The sequence below is a fragment of the Neofelis nebulosa genome, chromosome 17, assembly GCF_028018385.1.
Source record: "Neofelis nebulosa isolate mNeoNeb1 chromosome 17, mNeoNeb1.pri, whole genome shotgun sequence".
Taxonomy (NCBI): domain Eukaryota; kingdom Metazoa; phylum Chordata; class Mammalia; order Carnivora; family Felidae; genus Neofelis; species Neofelis nebulosa.
In genome coordinates, this window is record NC_080798.1 from 12,839,331 (window position 1) to 12,856,125 (window position 16,795).

The window sequence follows — 16,795 nt, forward strand, 5'->3', positions numbered from 1 at the left end:
GTTCATCAGGGTGCCCCTCTTCATGTCTGGGTTTGTCTGGATGTCTACATTTATATCCGTCCGCCCTCGGTATGACTGTCTTCCTGCATCCCATGTGTAACTGCCTGTCTGTCTGTCTGCCTCTCTGTTTGTACATTCATTGATTGATTCATTCATTCATACAACAATGCAAACATCCCTGAGGCTTCTGAGGAGTTCTCAGCCTGATAGGGGAGGCGACAGCAGTCCAACCCAGGATGATGATGGCTGGGAGACAAGGAGGTGCCTGAGACTGAGGGTGAGTGGATGAGTGGGGAAGCTCAGGGTCAGAAGAGGCTTCTAGGAGGAGGTGATGTTTGTGTCTCTGCATCTGGAGACATGGGCCCCAGCATTGGAGATTGTGTGTGTGTGTGTGTGTGTGTGTGTGTGTGAGTTTACAGGTAACGTGTGTTCTGGTAGAGAAAGAGAAGAGATATCAAGAGACCATCTGTGCCAACCTCAGATTAGAACACAGTGTGGGGAACAGGGTAGAAAAAGAGCCTGCAAATCACAAATCCCCCAAAATAAGGGTTATAGGCCCCTGGCTCCCTCTTCCCTCAGACCCAGGAATCCAGACTCCAATCCCTCTCCTTCCTCAGCACCAAGGACTTATGATGGCCTAGTCATGATTACCTAGGTGGAGACCAGCCCAAGCCAGGAAGGGCGGGGGTGGAGGAATCCCAAGCACGAGCAGGGGTTGAAGAGCCGGGATGCCTGGGGCTAAGCAGGGAGAACCAGCCAGACAGAAATCAGAGCAGGAGGAGCTGTCCTCGGTGTCTCTGCTCAGCTCGACTCTGCAAGCTGGCAATGGGTGTCCCCAGAACCATCGTGCTCTTCCTCTTTGGGGCTGTGTTCTGCCTGACAGGTACCCAGACTTCTGAGCCCAGTGTTAGGAAGGTGTGGGGGGCTGGGGGCAGGACACCTGGGTCTGAGGGAGGAGGGTCTAGGGGCCTGGACTTCTGGGTCTGAGGGAGAAGGGGCTGGGGGCCTGGACTCCTGGGTCTGAGGGGGATTGCGCTGGGGGGACTGGATCCCTGGGTCTGCAAGGGAAGGGGCTGGGGGTCTGGACTCCTGGGTCTGAGGGAGATGCGGCCTGGAGACTGCGTCCTCCTCCTGTGTCTTCCTCTCCTCTGTTCTCCCTCCCACCAGCCATTTTCTCTGGCGTTTCTCTCTCCCTCCACTGCTGCAGCCTCCCATCCTCTCTGCCCATGTCCCCATTCAAGGGTACTTCTGGGGACCCCTGGGGGCTCTTTCTAGACCTGGCAGAGAACTTTGGCCTCATCCTCAGGCAACCCCTTCTCCCAGTTTGAGTAAGGACAGGGACATACTCCCATCAGGAGTGAAGTGGCTCCTAAGACGGGAGCTGAGCCGGGGAAGGAGGCTAAGCCTGCACCCCGGCCACTGTGTGTGTCTGCTCATCCACGGAACAGAGTGCCGTTTCTGTGTGTGCCCCACGTGGGCGTGGCCAGTGGGTCTCCGGGCATGTGTGTGTGTGTGTGTGTGTCTGTACCAGATCTCACCTGTGAGCAAGTGCTTGAGCAAATGCTCTATGGGTCTGTTTCCTCTGAGTTTCACTTTCTTTGCAAAGGAGGGGCGTGCATAATTTTGCACGTCTCTGCCACCCTGTGTTTGTGCGTCCCTGGGACTGGCAGGCCCGCATTTGTGTCTGTGCGCATATGTGCTCGGGTATCTTCACTCGCGCCCGTCTCTCTGTGTATCTACGCCTATGTCTCTCCTGTGTCTCGTACCTGTTTATGGCTTTAAACTGTATGTTCTCATGGCCCTCTTTTTTGGATCTCTAACTTCGCGTAATTGTGGTCTCTCGTTTTATTTGTGTCTATGACGCTTGAGGCCGTCACTTGTCTCTCCCTCTGGGTATGACTTCCTCTGTCTCTGGGTCTCTCTGCATGTTGTTCTTGGCTCCGCATCGTACATTTTCTGTCATGTGTCTTGGTTGGGGAAGTTTCCATTGGAGGGTCTGGGCAGTACTTGTCTTACGTGGGAACGTAGAACTCTGCACGGACGCTCAGGAGATTCTGGGTCTGTTTGTGAGACGTGCATGAGCCTGTGCCCATTTCGTTATGTTGTGTTTATGTCAGTGTTTTAGTTTTGTGAGTGTATCCCCCGGGGCTGGCTGTGTGCGTATATTTGTAGTACAAGATGGCAAGTCCCATTGCCTATGCTGAAGTCTATTTTCTATCCATGGCCTTTTAGTGCTAGGACATCCTGAGTTTAGCTGGGAGAGGGACAGGCAGAGCAGGAGTGAATCATTTCCTCCTTTATTTAAATCTTAGAGGGCTTCCTGGAGGAGGGTGGAGATCCGGAACACCTGGGGGAGGGAACCAGGCCTGGCAGATGCACCTCTAGAGGCCAATACTGTGCCCGGAGGTAGACACAGTCATGACCAACCACAGTGGCAGACCCCGATTCTCTCACCGCAAGGAGGCCTGGTTCCCCTCAGAGCAGAGCAGCCTGGCTGGTGGGATTGTCACTCGCAGGGGGGAGTTCCTGGAACAGCCCCAAACCCAGCCTGCTCCTCTCACCCCCTCCACCCTGCTTCTCTCGGCAGAGTCCCAAGCCCAGCAATGCTACAGCTTTCAACACATCTACTTCGGGCCCTTTGACCTCAGTGCCGTGAAATTCCGCAACATCTCCTGTCCCCACGGGTGCTCTGAGGCAGTCTTGTCCCTGGACACTGGTGAGGGATGGAGAAATGGCAGAAAAAGGAGAAGCGCGCGCAGAAGGGAAAGGGGTGGGGCAGAGACCGAGATCAGAGATTAGGGATGGAGGGGGGCAGAGGGCGAGAGCCAAGGGGTTGGAGGGACTGGGGAGAAGACGTGGGGACGGCTATGGACAGAGAGCGGAGGTGGAGGCAGGGAGGAGGAGGGAGGGGTGGGAGAAAAACTGGGGATGAGGGGCGTGAGTGGGGTAGGAGGAGACAGCACGAGCGAGGAGGGTGGGGAGAGGGGCAGAAAGGGTTGCGGAAGGGAGGAGGTGTGGGGGAAATAGGAGTTTGAAGGGAGAGGAAGGAAAGGGAGAGGCGAGGTGAGTGCGAGAGAAGAGCGGAGGAGGAGGGAGAGATTGGAGGCGAGAGGGAGAGGTCGAGCCCGGAGAGGTGGGGGAGGAGGAAGAAGGCAGGGACAAGGCAGCGCTCCAGGCCCCGGTCCCCTCCCGCCCCCAGGGTACCGCGCCACGGTGACCGTGGTGCAGAAGGGCTGCTGGACAGGCCCGCCTACGGGCCAGATGCTGTCCGACGACCGCGCGCTGCCGCCCGACTACTCGGTGGTGCGCGGCTGCACGACCGACTTGTGCAACGCCGACCTCATGACCCACGACACCATCCCCAATCTGAGCCCGGGTGAGCCGGAGGGCGGGGCTGGGGGCGGCTGGGAGGGGCCCCGGCCCGGGCAGGGACGGGCGTGGTCCTCACTAGCCCCGCCCCCCTTGCTAGGATTCAGGCCTTTACGTCGGACTAGGCTAAAGCCACGATGCAGTGCGCAACCCGCACGACCGTATCTCGAAACCATCCCCTGAGTGTGCGTCTACGCTCTCTTGCCAGCGCCCAACCCGCCGACTCTCAGCGGCATGGAGTGCTACGCCTGCCTGGGGATCCACCCGGAGGACTGCACCCCGGAGAAGTCCCGACGGGTCCCGTGTCATCAGGACCAAAGCGTCTGCTTCCAGGGCAATGGCCAAATGACCGTCGGTGAGGGGCTGGGAGTGGGGGCAGAGCCCGGGCAAAGGGTGTGGAGGCAGGGCAGGCCTGACGGTAGAGGCACCAGACAAGCCTGACAGGGAGACATGGACCTGGTCTAAGGAAAGAGGCATGGGTCTGGTCTGAGGGAGGAGGCAGAGCCTTGGTCTGGAAGGAGAAGGCATGGCCCAGTCTGTAGGAAGAAGCCATGCCCCTGGTCTGAGGGAGGAGGCAGGGTCCTAGTCTGAGGAGAGATGGGAAGTCTGAGGACCCGTTTGTGGCCCTGGCCTCTGAGGTGAGTTCAGGTGCAGCTGCCTCCCTCAGTTCTCACCCCTCCTCACTACCCCCGTCCAGGCAATTTCTCAGTCCCAGTATACATCAGGACCTGCCACCGGCCGTCCTGCACCATCAAGGGCACCTCCAGTCCCTGGACAAACATTGACCTTCAGGGCTCCTGCTGTGAGGGGCAACTCTGCAACAGGGACTCCGTGACCCAGTCCTTCACCACCACCTCGGCTGCTGCCACCCCTTCCCAGGCGCCCCACAGCATGGCCCTGCTCCTCATGGTCCCCCTGCTGGCTGGCACTCTTGGAGGCCCCCTCCTGCCCTCCTCCTAGAAGCCCCTCCAGCCTCTTCATGAGCAGGATGCTGGGGGCAGGCACGGACCCACTACTCCCAACTTCACACAACTTCAGCCTCTGTAATGTGGCTCACTGGGAAATGATGTCAAACAACAGTTGCCCTCTTGTCTGTCTGCCTGTCTCTCTCCATCCCTTCCCTACCCCTACCCTGCAGGCCTGATCTGATGATCAGGCCTGGAAGAAATTGGGAAAGGTCCCCATCATCTCATGGTGGGGAGAAACAGCCACATCCTGGTCCACATGAAGAGCAATCCTAATAATAGCTATTACTGAGCACCAGTCAGGCCCCGGCACCCCACCACCTGGTTTCCTGTCCTGTCCCTCCAGAGCCAGCTTGGAGCTACGACAATGTCTTTGTTAGTATCGCCGTGAGAGGTTCAAGAGGCAGCATATCCTAGAAGCTAGGAGCCCAAACTCTGGAGCCAGCCTGCATGGGTTTGAGTCCCAGCTCTACCCTTTAGCCTGTGGGTGACCTTGGGCTAGTTACTTGAACTCTCTGCACCTTTCTCACCTATAAGGCAGAGGTGAAAATAAAACCTCCAATAATGACAAGATCTACTTTGCAGTGGTTGTGGTCAAAATCTAAGGGGATGCCCATGGAATAATTGGGACATGACAGCTGCTCAACGTGAATGGGCCATTGTCACAATCCCCATGAGCAAATGAGGGGTGAGGGCACCTACTCAAGCTTGTGTGTCTCATGAATGGAGAGCCCGGAGCGTGACTCCCAGCCCCATCAACCATGAGGCCATTCTACCTCCCAAACACACAGGTGTTGATGAATTTAACAGAAAAAAACACTCAAGGCAAAGCTGAACCAGGAAGAATTCTCCAAGCTGTGGAGATTGGGGAAGACTTCCTGGAAGAAGTGAATCTTAAGCAAACCCCTAAAGGAATAAAGAGGTTTTGGCCAAGAGAAGCAGGAGGAAGGGCATTTTAGGCAGAGAAGACAGCTTGGACACAGATCTAGAGGTAGGAAGGACCACGGGGTGTGCAGGAAACTTATGTGGACACGTGAACTTCACATATACGGAATCCTACAGCATGTCCTCTTGTGCACGTGCTTTACAATGTCTTTCCACAACCTTTCCACCCAATCCTCCCAATGACCCCAAGAGGCACACAAGAAAGGGAGTTGCATCCCCATTTGGCAGACAAGTTGCCCAAGGCATGGTGAGAGATAGTGATTCTCAGAGTAAGTGGCAGAGGGAGGATGGATCCCCACCTCTTCTAACTTCCTTAACAGGCAGCCTTATGAACAGGAAAGCATCTCAGAGATGCCTCTACCTTCTGAAGAGGTCTAAGGGAGAAGGGTTCTAGATGTCTACACATCCTGACATAAAAGGGGAAGCTGTATGTCAATATCCATTCATTCATCATATTTATTGAGCACCTGCCATGTGCCAGACGCTGTTCAAATTTCTGAGCATACGACAATGAAGGAAACAGGCAAGAAAGTCCCTGCTTAAGGCGCCTGGGTGGCTCAGTCAGTTGAGCGTCTGATCTTGGCTCATGTCACGATCGCCGGGTTTGTGAGACTGAGCCCTGCGTGGGGCTCTGTGCAGACAACTCAGAGCCGGGAGCCTGCTTCAGATCTTCTGTCCCCCCTCTCTCTCTGCTCCTCCCCCATTCATTCTCTCTCTCTCAAAAATGAAAAAAAAAATTTTTTTTAAAGTGTCCCTACCTTCAAGAAACTGATCTTTCTAGTGCAGGAAGTAGACTTTGGGTTTTATTGCAAATGTGGTTCGAAGATGGGATGGTCAGCCTAATGTGTCCACTTGGCTAGGCTGCAGTCTCCATTATTCATTCAAACACTAGTCTCAGTGTCATTGCAAAGGTGTTTTGTAGATGTGATTATAGTCCATGGTCAGTGGACCGTGAGTAAGGGAGATTATGCAAGATCATCTGGGTGGGCTTGATTCAGCCAGCTGAAAACTCCTTGAAAGCAGAGCTGAGGCTTGCCTGAAAAAGAAATCTGCCTATAGACAGCATCTTCAGCCCATGCCCAAGAGTTCCAGCCTATGTCTCCTGACAGCCTACTTTATGGATTTTGAACTCGCCCGGCCAGCGTGCACAATCACATGAGCCAATTCCTTGCCATAAATCTCTTAATACATATCTCCGGCTGGTTCTGTTTTTCTGGCTGATTCCATACTGACACAGAATCCTTTGGAGAATTTACATCAGGGGGCTTCCATGTTTTACATAAATATATATTATATAATATTGTATGTATAGTATATTATTATATCTTGCATAATGTGTACATAATGTTATGTATTATAATATGCATATATAATTTTAAGCATGTATAATTCAATTTCATTGAAACATGAAATACATAAAGTAAAATGCATAAAGCCATTTTTCCATATGTATACCCCTGAGTGACCTCCACTAGATCAAGATACAGAACACTTCCAGTCCCTGTCCACAAATCCTCCCACATAGCCCTTCACAGACACTTCCTACCCTGGAGGTAGCCATTACTCTGACTTCTAGCATACATCAATTTTGCCTAATATCGAACGTCATATAAATGGGGTCAAAGAGCATGTCCTCTTGTGTACATGCTTTCCATTTAAAAAAGATCCCTGTGGCAAGAATGGAAACCAGGGCCTGTGAGGTTGCTACTGCACCAGTCCAGGCAAGTAATGATTGGGATAGCCACAGAGGTAGTGTAAGGGATTAGATGAGAGATGGGTTTTGTTGGTAGAGCTGACAAGACTTGATACATTGGCTGATGAGTATGAAGGGGGAAAAAAAAGACTCAAGATGATTCCAAGGTTTTGACCTGAAGAATAGGGGAAATGGTGGTGCCATTTACCAAAGAGAGGGACAGATGGATGGGAGCGAGAATCAACAGTTGGATGATTGGACATGTTGAGTTAGATTCTGCTTAAACTAAAAGCATTTCTATTTGCACAGAGCCCTTCCTCGGGACACAGAACACGTGAGTATACCTGGGTATATTTCCCCAACGGACATTAGTTTATATATTTCCTCCAAAAGACATGTCCCAGAATGTTCCTAGCTGAAGAGTTCATAATAACCACAAACTAGAAACAACCAAAATAACTATAAACAGCAGATAAATTGTCCCTCATCACATAGTGGAGTGCTATACAGCAATGAGAATGAACAGTCTGCTCCTACATGCAACATCATGGATGAGTCTCGCAAATGATGTCAAGCAAAAGGATAAGACACACAAGAGACCATTCTGTACGATTCCATTTATAACAAGTTCCAAACTGGGCAACACTAAGGTATACAATTAGAAGTCAAGATTCTCAGTGGCTGAAAGAGGGGACAAGAGGATTTCTGGGGTCTGGTCCTTGTGGTTCTTGATCCAAGAATTCACTCAGCTATTTGCTGATGATTTGTGTTCTTTCTATATGTATATTATTTTCCATAAAATGTTTTAAATTTGTATAATAGTTTTTAATTTTTTTTATTTTAGGGAGAGAGAGAGAGAGAGAGAGAGAGAGAGCGAGTGAGGGAGAGGGGCAAAGGGAGAGAAAGAGAGAAAGAGAGAGAGACACTTCCAAGCAGGCTCCACACTCAATGCAGGGCCTGATGCGGGGCTCAATCCCACAGCTCTGAGATCAAGACCTGAGCAGAAACAAAAGTCGACACTCAACTGACTGAGCCACCCAGGTGCCCCTAAAATTTTTTAAAAAGCACTTTCTTGGTGCAGAAATGACAAAATGGGTGGAGTGGAGAAAACTAACACATACCCCTGTCTTAAAGTTATTTATTTGGTTACAACCAATGAGCAAAGGGATAAAGAAGACTTCAGTTAACCATCTCAAGACGTGAACCCCTTGCATGTTAGGTAATGTGTAAAATGTAAAGGAGTGACTGAGTGAATAGATCCAGGAAACATGGTCTCTATTGTGTTGACTGGTTGTGAATTATCCAAATGATGCTTAGTATCATTACTATCTGCGTTCTGACCTAAACGGACTTAAACTTGTGCGTCATTCGTTTTGCCTATCTCTTCCCACATGTCTCTTTCTCATCTTGATCTGTGGTCATTAACCCTTTTTTATTACTCACCCAACAACTAGCCATTGCTATTTCCTAACTGCAGTGCATGAGAAATATTTGGTCTTGATGACAAGGAAAAGGCAGTGGAGAGGTAGGGTGGGTGCTATCGACAAAATGTTCATTTATGAACATCGGGACTACCACCACTATGGATATAAAATAATGAAGGGAAATAAGAGGCAAGATTAAAAGCAGGATTGATAGGTAGATGAAAAGATAAAAAGGAAGAAAAAAGAGGAGGAGGAAAACAAGTGAAGAAGAAAATATGCATACCTATTATAGTTCACATTTCTGTAATTGGTCACAAAGCCATAGTTGATATGAAATGTATGATTTCCTCCTTCCATTACTCATTCCAAGTTTCCTTTGCCCTCAGCTAGAGAGTGTCCTTTAACAAGTGGGGTGACCCAAACACTCATTCCTAAAAGGTCTAAATCCTTAGTGGTCTGGTTTTTTGTTTTGTTTGTTTGTTTGTTTTACCATTGGACATGGAGCCTCTGAGAAGTGCTCCAGGGAATGTCTTCGGTTCCAGACATGCCTGTTGGCTCAGTGGCATGAGGAGCCCCAAATGCCCAGGTGGCAGTCTCACCTTCAATTCACTGGAAACACTGCTGTGCCCTCTAGTGGAAGCATTCTTTCCTTGGGAACCAAGACCTCCAAACAAGCAAAGCTCAAGGTCGTGGGAACAGGAAGCAAAAATTCTGCAAGAGGGTTGTAGGTGAGAGGACTCCCTGCCACCCCCTGATACCCAGACCCATGTATTCAGGCTGTGGGGGAGACAGCACTGTATAATGGTCATCACCTCAAAGCTTATGCTGCACCCTGTAAGACAGAGCCCCATCCTTTCAGGGTGTTGACTCTCAGTGGGCAACAGTAACTCAGTCCTCCCATTGTTTTATCAGGAGAGCTTCTTTTAGGTGAAGGGGTATGAGGTAAGACCAATGAAATCCATGAGCATGAGCCCTCTGCCCCCACTTCATTCACTGTATAGAGAGGCCCCTGGTCAGAAGGAACACTGTGTGGAACACTCCGTGGAGGAGAAGACATTCTGCAGCCCTGAGAGGGGATTTATGTAAGGTGGGAGAAGAAAGGAGAGCCCTTAATCCTCTAAGTGTCCATTTACACACAGACTACTGCTTCAGACACAGATCTTGGAAATGAAGCTGAAAGATGGTAAGGGAACAGCATTCAATTTACCAAACTTAGATTTATACACCCTGGTATCCATCATTCATTGCGATCCTCTGTTCCTGGCCATGCTCTGGGCACTGGGGCTACAGAGGGGACTCCCTGGCCCAGAGGAGCTCTTAGTCTGATGCAAGGGAGGCAGACCCACACTCAGACAGCCACAAGTTATGATGGAGGGACATGCACATACAAAAGAAGACAGAGTTGGAGAGGGTGCCAGAGGAAGGAGAACCTGGTGACAGGTCTTAAAGCATGCCATATGGACAGAGAAAGGAACAGCATTCCAGGCAGAGGGATTAGCCAATGCAAAGATAGAGGACACAGAAGGAGAAGTAATCTCAGGAAAGGGTCCACAAACATCTGTAATTCGCTCTTCTGTGCTGGGTGATCCTGGTAAATCCTACACTTGAGAAGTTCTTGGTCTGATGGGGGACACAGGCTAGAGCCCAGGTGACTATAATCCCAGACAGATCAGAGCAGTATATAGGGGAGTGGTTGGGCTGGAAGGGCTAGCAGGTAAAGAAGAAACCTCTGATTGAGGGTTGAAGCTATGGAGCATCAGAGCGGCTTTATAAAGGACAGAAGGTGTGCTGGGTCCTGAAGGTGAGTAGAAGGTCATCGTATGGACAGAGTAGGGAACATTCCAGGCAGAGACCAGCCCATGCCAAGCCCTCAGGAAATATTTGTTAAATTGCAAGAAGACAGCAGGACAAACGCAGGAGCAAGTAAGACACAGAGGCAGCTGCAGGGAGGGAGAGTCAGCAAACATTTATAATCTATGCCGTGCTAGGTGATGCCAGGGACCCAGCAATGAGTCAGACCCAACCCTGCCCTCCTGGTCTGGAAGGAGACAGTGAAAAACCTGGAGGCTCACGACTGGTAAAGCATGAGGTGTGAGGGTGTAAGGGAGCTCCAAAGGGGAAGACCAGGGAAGGCTGATAGGAATTAGTCTCCTAGAGGACATCTAAATAACTAGTAGGGATTGGCAAAGGAGCAGGAGAAAAGGCATTCCAGGTAAGGACAGTCTTCATAAAGGCTTGGTCCGTGTATACAGTGTGAGGAAGGGAGGTGAGGATGAAGAGGGTGGCAAGGTCCCTGGAGGGCCTAAAATAGCAGGTGAGGATAACGTTTCTGGACTTTTCCCTACAACCGGTGGGGATCCGTGGAAGGGCACAGATCAGGGGAATGGCATGGTGGAAGCCAGATGGTGGGGAGCTCTCCCTGTGACCCTGCAGGGGGCAGGCCAGGAGGGATGGGAGATGAGGAGGGAGGCTGGTCTCTCGTTCTTGGTCTCTAGGGCCAGGGTCCACTTAGTGTTGAAGGGCTGGAGGGAGAAGGAGAGACTAAGAAAGCACAGTGCGTGAGGGCTGTGGGTTAGGAGGAGCAAAGTTCCTTGTAAGTGGGGAGGGTGATTTCCTCTGGAAGCTGGGAAGAGAATGTGTCATAAAGGAATGCACAGAAAGATTCTGGGGAGTAGCAATATTCTCCCTGAGAGTCCATGGTGATTTCATGGGGGTTCACAATATAATTATTTGTCCAAAATATACCTCTGAATGTTATGTACTTTCTGCACATATGGTATTTTCATACAAAAAAAAAATTAATGCCAACAGCAAAGTTAAAGCTAAAGCCCAGGTCTTTGGACTTCCACATTGTGGCTTTTCGATCTTTGGTGGTGGAGGTCAGAATGGGGGCTATCCCTGGTGTATCAGTTGGGACAGAGTACACAAGAACCCAGTGTGGCAATGGAGGTGCCCTATGGCTTGATCAAGGTGGTGGTCACACGTGTCTATACACAGGTAGAGTTGCATCAATCTGTACACTTAAGATTTGCAAACCTTACGATGTGCAAACCATACCTGAATGAAAAGAAACAAAATTTAAAATACGACATATAATTAAATGATATCATGTCTGGGATTTGCATTAAAATAATAGAGGAAGTGAGGAAGTGGGCGGAGGCATAGGTGAAATGCAATTAGCCATGAGCCGGTAGTTAAGTGGGTACACTGCAGTTTACTATACCCTTCTTTTCACTTCTGTATGTTTGAAGTTTTCTAAAATAAAAAGTATATATATGAATGTATGTATACATGAATAGATAAGCAGATAAATAGTTAGGACAAATACCTAGTGAACTCGCAGTGACCCAGGCACTCTCTCCTTTGGGAACTCAGATGTCTGCCTTCTCTCAGTGATCCAGATGTCCCGGTGCCTAGATCCACCACACACACACATCACTCCTTTGCCAAGATTCCCCTGACCTCTTCCGCTTAATGGAAGGGAGAGCCCTAATCAGCACCAAGGACAGATCCAGAAGATTGGGTCTCAGAACCACAGACAGCAACTCAACTAATGGGGCAGGGGGAGGGACAGGGGAATGAAGAAATGGACGTCCTTCCCATCTCCAAGATGGTGTGGCACAGGGTAAGAGGGTAGAGTATAAGGAGAACCAATCAGTACCATTGAATAAGAGCAATTCCTTCACAATATCCATTAAGCACCTCCTATTGCCAGACACTGTTCTGAAACTGAGGATGGCAAGATCCCTGTCCTAAACAATTAGACAAATAAGAAAACAGGATTATTTAGATAGTCCTAAGTGCCATGAAGACATAGAAATTAAATAGGATACCGTATTATTTATGGAGCAGGAGGGGACCATTTTTGAAGAGATGGTCAAGAAAGATGCTATATTTGAGCAAAGAACTGAATGAAGTGAAAGAATGATTCATGAGGAGATTGGAGGGCAAAACATTCAGGCAGAGGGATAAGCAAGTGTCAAGATCCTGAAGCAGGAAAGAGCTTGGCAGGTTTGAGGATCAGCAGGAAGGCCAATGTAGTAGAGCAAAGTAAATGGAGAGAAGGTGACAGGAAGAGCATTGGCAAGATAGGAATAGACATACAGAGAGAAAGAGAGAGGAAAAAAGTATTAGAGATAGAGATTGAAAGAGTCAAGGAAGACCCAGAGGTGAAAAGAGAAGCAAAATGATACTATCTGCAATTTATAAAGTGCAATTTCCATTATCTACTCCATTATACACACACACACACACACACACACACACACACACACACACACACACACAGAGTTGATCCTTAAATAACATGGGTTTGAACTGTGCAGACTTGCTTATACACAGATATTTTTTCAACAAATACAGTACAGTACTATAAATGTATCTTCTCTTCCTCATGATTTTCTTAACATTTTCTTTTCTCTAGCTTACTTTATTGTAAGAATACAGTATATATACATATAACATACAAAATATGCGTTAATCAGATGCTTATGTTGTCAGTAAGGCTTCCAGTCAACAATAGGCTATTAGTAGTTAAGTTCGGGGGAGTCAAAAGTTATACGTGTTTTTTTGGGGGGGGGCAGCTGGGTGGCTCAGTCTGTTAAGTGTCCGACTCTTGGTTTCAGCTCAGGTCATGATCTCACAGTTTCTCGAATTCAAGCCCCGTGGTGGGTTCTGCGCTGAAAGTGCAGAGACCGTTTGGGATTCTCTCTCTCTCCCTCTCTCCCTGCCCATCCCTCACTCGAGCTGTAGAAATAATAAACTTAAAAAAAGTTTACATGTGGATTTTTCAGCTGTGTGAGGGGTCCGCACCTCTAACCCCTCATTCTTCAAGGGTCGACTATATACATATTGATATGTATACATATATTTTTTTTATCATGGGAAACTTCAAACCTGAAACTGAACAAAAGAGTATGATATTTATTGTTATTATTGGGTAACAAATCACTACAAATTTAGTGTTTTAAACGAAAAGTATATTATTTCTCCCTACCCTGAGGGTTCACTGCATTTCTGCTTGTCCCTCCAGAGGTCACTCATGCAGCTGCATTCACTTGGGGCTAGTCTGGGGCTATTGGCCAGGCTGCCTTGATTCCCTCCTGCATGGCCTCTCCAGGGGCTTCCTCACAGCATGTTAGTCTTAGAGTTCGAAGAGAACAAAAGCAGAAGCTTCTTGTTCTCTAAACAACTGGACCTCAAGCTGGCCCACCATCATTTCTGCAACAAACAAGTCACAAGCCAGCCAGCTTGAGGCCACATGGCAGCACAGATGGGAGGAAACACTGGCAGCCAGTTTAGAGACAATGTACCCAGGTGCTTAACATATACTAGGTCCTGTGTTGAGGACTCTGGATATTCACCTGATTCTCAAGCAAGCCTGTGACATGGGTATCATCCCCCACTTTGCAGGACATAACAGCTAAGGATAGCAGAGCTAGACAGACGTGAACACAGGTCTGTTGCTAACCCAGGCTATACGTGTGTTATATTCCACACAAAAATAGGGGCCACGGCAAGGTTTGAACCAAGGTCTGTGAACTCCCAGATAATGAGATACAATTATTTATTATATAATATTTATAATTTGATATATATACATATAGAATATATATATATATAATTTAGCATAGTTTTTAATTGGTCTGAACAGAGATATATAAGGGATAAAATAAACAAAAAAAGAGAAAGAAAAAGGAGAAAAGAAGAAGGCATGCACTTGGAGACAAAGACCAGGAGATAGAAACTAAAAAGCAAGGCCAGTGAGATACAGAGAGAGAAGCAAAGAGTCAGACACAGTGAGGGAGATTAACGCAGCCACAAAACTTCCTTAATCTGGAAGCAACATGAGGGCAGGAATTGTGTCTGTTTTTCTTAACTGACTGAGCCACCCAGTGGGGGGGGGGGGGGGGGGGAGGGGAGGAGGGGCAGAGAGAGAAGAAGAAGAGAGAGAATCCCGAGCAGATTTCCCCAAGTCACCTCAGAGCCCAAGCAAGGAAGAGGGACTCGAACTCACAAACCGTGAGATCATGACTTGAACCAATATCAAGAGCAGGACGCTTAACCAACTGAGCCACCCAGGCACCCCTTGTCTGCTTTGTTTTTACTTCACCCTCAACACTTAGAGGCATTCAGTAGGTGTTCAATATATGTTGACTGGAAACTAGTCTGGACAAGTAGGTGCCTGCAGTTCCCAAAGACACCACTAGGTGGCGGTATCTCATGCCCTGAGGCCTGCAAACGCCTAGTTCAAAAAGAACAGCAGTGGAGGATTTGCCTCCACAAGCCTCTGACTTTCTTGAAGGATGTCTTCCTCCCGGCCCGGCCCCGCCTTTCCCTGCACAAGCCCGGGGCGACGAGTGACCTTTCCGCCTGAGACACCCTCTTCTTCACTCCCCTCCACCACCCTGCCCAGTTAAACAACTCTTTGTCCTTAGCCCCTTCCGGCTGGGCCCCAAGGCACCTGGGTCCTTTCCAGGCCCGGAGATGGGGCTGGGACGAAGGTGGGGCAGCTGGGACAAGGCCAAGGAAAAGTCCCAGGGACTTTGGAATCAGTTCTTCTAGCCTTCCTGGACCAGGAGTATATGATCCAACCCCTTCCTCCCTCACACCCCAGTCTAGGCCCCCAGCCCCTCCCCCCTCAGACCCAGAAGTCCAGCCCCCAGCCCCTCCTCCTCAGACCCAGGAGTCCAGGCCCCCAGCCCCTCCTCCCTCAGACCCAGAGGTCCAGGCCCCCAGCCCTTTCTCCCTCAGACCCAGAGGTCCAGGCCCCCAGCCCCTCTTCCCTCAGACCCAGGAGTCCAGGCCCCCAGCCCCTCCTCCCTCAGACCCAGATGTCCAGGCTCCCAGCCCTTCCTCCCTCAGACCCAGCCTCCAGTCCTGCACCCGCTCCTCCCTCAGACCTAGGAGTCCAGACCCCCAGACCCCGCCTCCTTCAGACCCAAGAGTCCAGGCCTCTAGTCCCCGCCTCCCTCAGACCCAGACTCCAGCCCTGCACCCCCTCCTCCCTCAGACCCAGGGTTCCAGGCCCCAGCCCCTCCTCCCTCAGACCCAGGAGTCCAGACCCCTAGTCCCCGCCTCCTTCAGACCCAGGAGTCCAGGCCCCCAGACCTCTCCTCCCCTCAAAGTCCCAATCAGCAGCCCCACCCCCTCCCCTGAGGTGGGCAACCTAGGCAGGGAGGGCCTCTGGTATTCCTCCTCCCTCTCTTTTACAGAGACCCCTCTCCCTCTCCACTCCCCCCTTCAGGGTTGGGACCGAGGGCTGAGTCACAGGAAGCTCTGGGGCCCTGAGTCACCCCCACCCCCCGGCTCAGCCCTCCCTGGGCTGGAGGGAGCTGGCTCTGGAGCCGTGTGTCCTACCGACTGACCCCCACATCCAGAACTTCCGTTCGGAGGCAAGTGCCTTTCCCACTGTGACCTCATTGTTGCCCACCCTGGCCTCTCCCGAGGCCAGCCTTTGCTCCGTTTTTCTGTCTGAGTTGGTCTCTTTGGAGACAAAACTTCTGTCTGCTCTAACTTCCACGTCTTGATCCCAGCTTCTGCTTTCCCCTCACCGCCACATCTCCTCTCTCCAACTCTTTGATTTTTTTTCAAATTCTCCCTCTCCATCTGTCTCCCTCTCTTGGATTGTTCCCCCTACCCCATTAGTTTTCACTAAGGTCTGCACTGAGGCACGGCTGTGCAGGGGCCGGGGCTGGAGGTCTCGTTTCCATGGCCTCTGACCCGGGCAGCCGCGGCCTCTGCCTCTGGCCTCTTGGCCCTGAGTGGGCCTGGGTGGAACTAGAAAGGGCAAGGCTGTCCCCCAGCTTGCTGGTGGATAGAGGAGACCAACCGAGGCAGAGACAAGCATGGAGAGGCCCAGAGGGAGAGGCAGAGCCAGAGACAGAGAGACAGAGAGAAAGCCAAAGGGAGGTCTGGAGGCAGGGAGACAGTGAGACAGAGAAACTGAGTCACAGACAGAGACAGAGAGACCTAGGGTCAGCAAGAGACAGGGACATGGAGAGAGAGCACAGACAGAGATGGAGACAGAGAGACAGTGACAGGAGACAGAATGAAAGAAACACCCAAGGGGCACGAAGAGGCCGAGAGACAGAGCCAGAGAGAGAGAAATGGAAACAGGCAAATGAACAGAGTCGGAGATACTTAGACTTGAGACAGAGCCCCAAGACATAGAGATGAAGGCATAGAGGAGAGAACAACAGAGACAGGGAAAGGCAGAGACCAAGGCAAGGCAGGACCTGGAGGCTCCCAGAGCAGGGGAGGCTGAGGGAGGAGGGGCCCGAGGTGAGGCCTAGGAACCAGACAAGGGTGGCGGCTAGCGGGGGGGGGGGGGGGGGGGGGGGGGGGTGCCCAGGCTGCAGCCTCAGGAGTGCCCAGGGGCAGTGTTTTCTCCCCCCCGG

At 50.5% G+C, this 16,795-nt stretch overlaps 1 protein-coding gene across 1 annotated transcript; it reads left to right on the plus strand.

Annotated features, from left to right (window-relative positions):
• The first annotated feature begins 357 nt into the window (after positions 1-357).
• On the plus strand, positions 358-4,907 carry LYPD5 (LY6/PLAUR domain containing 5). The gene is made up of 6 exons (XM_058708941.1): positions 358-379; positions 656-883; positions 2,588-2,716; positions 3,200-3,376; positions 3,578-3,724; positions 4,067-4,907. Exons 1-6 carry the CDS (start codon positions 358-360, stop codon positions 4,327-4,329), a joined length of 966 nt encoding a protein of 321 aa, XP_058564924.1. The 3' UTR covers positions 4,330-4,907.
• The last annotated feature ends 11,888 nt before the right edge of the window (positions 4,908-16,795 follow it).

What these genes read in the sequence shown, in the direction of transcription:
- LYPD5 (XM_058708941.1), top strand. Translation starts at nt 358, where the DNA reads ATGGGCCCCAGCATTGGAGATT. An exon ending in AGTCTTGTCCCTGGACACTG is followed by an intron (nt 2,717 to 3,199) that starts GTGAGGGATGGA and finishes TCCCGCCCCCAG; the next exon opens with GGTACCGCGCCACGGTGACC. An exon ending in CAATGGCCAAATGACCGTCG is followed by an intron (nt 3,725 to 4,066) that starts GTGAGGGGCTGG and finishes ACCCCCGTCCAG; the next exon opens with GCAATTTCTCAGTCCCAGTA.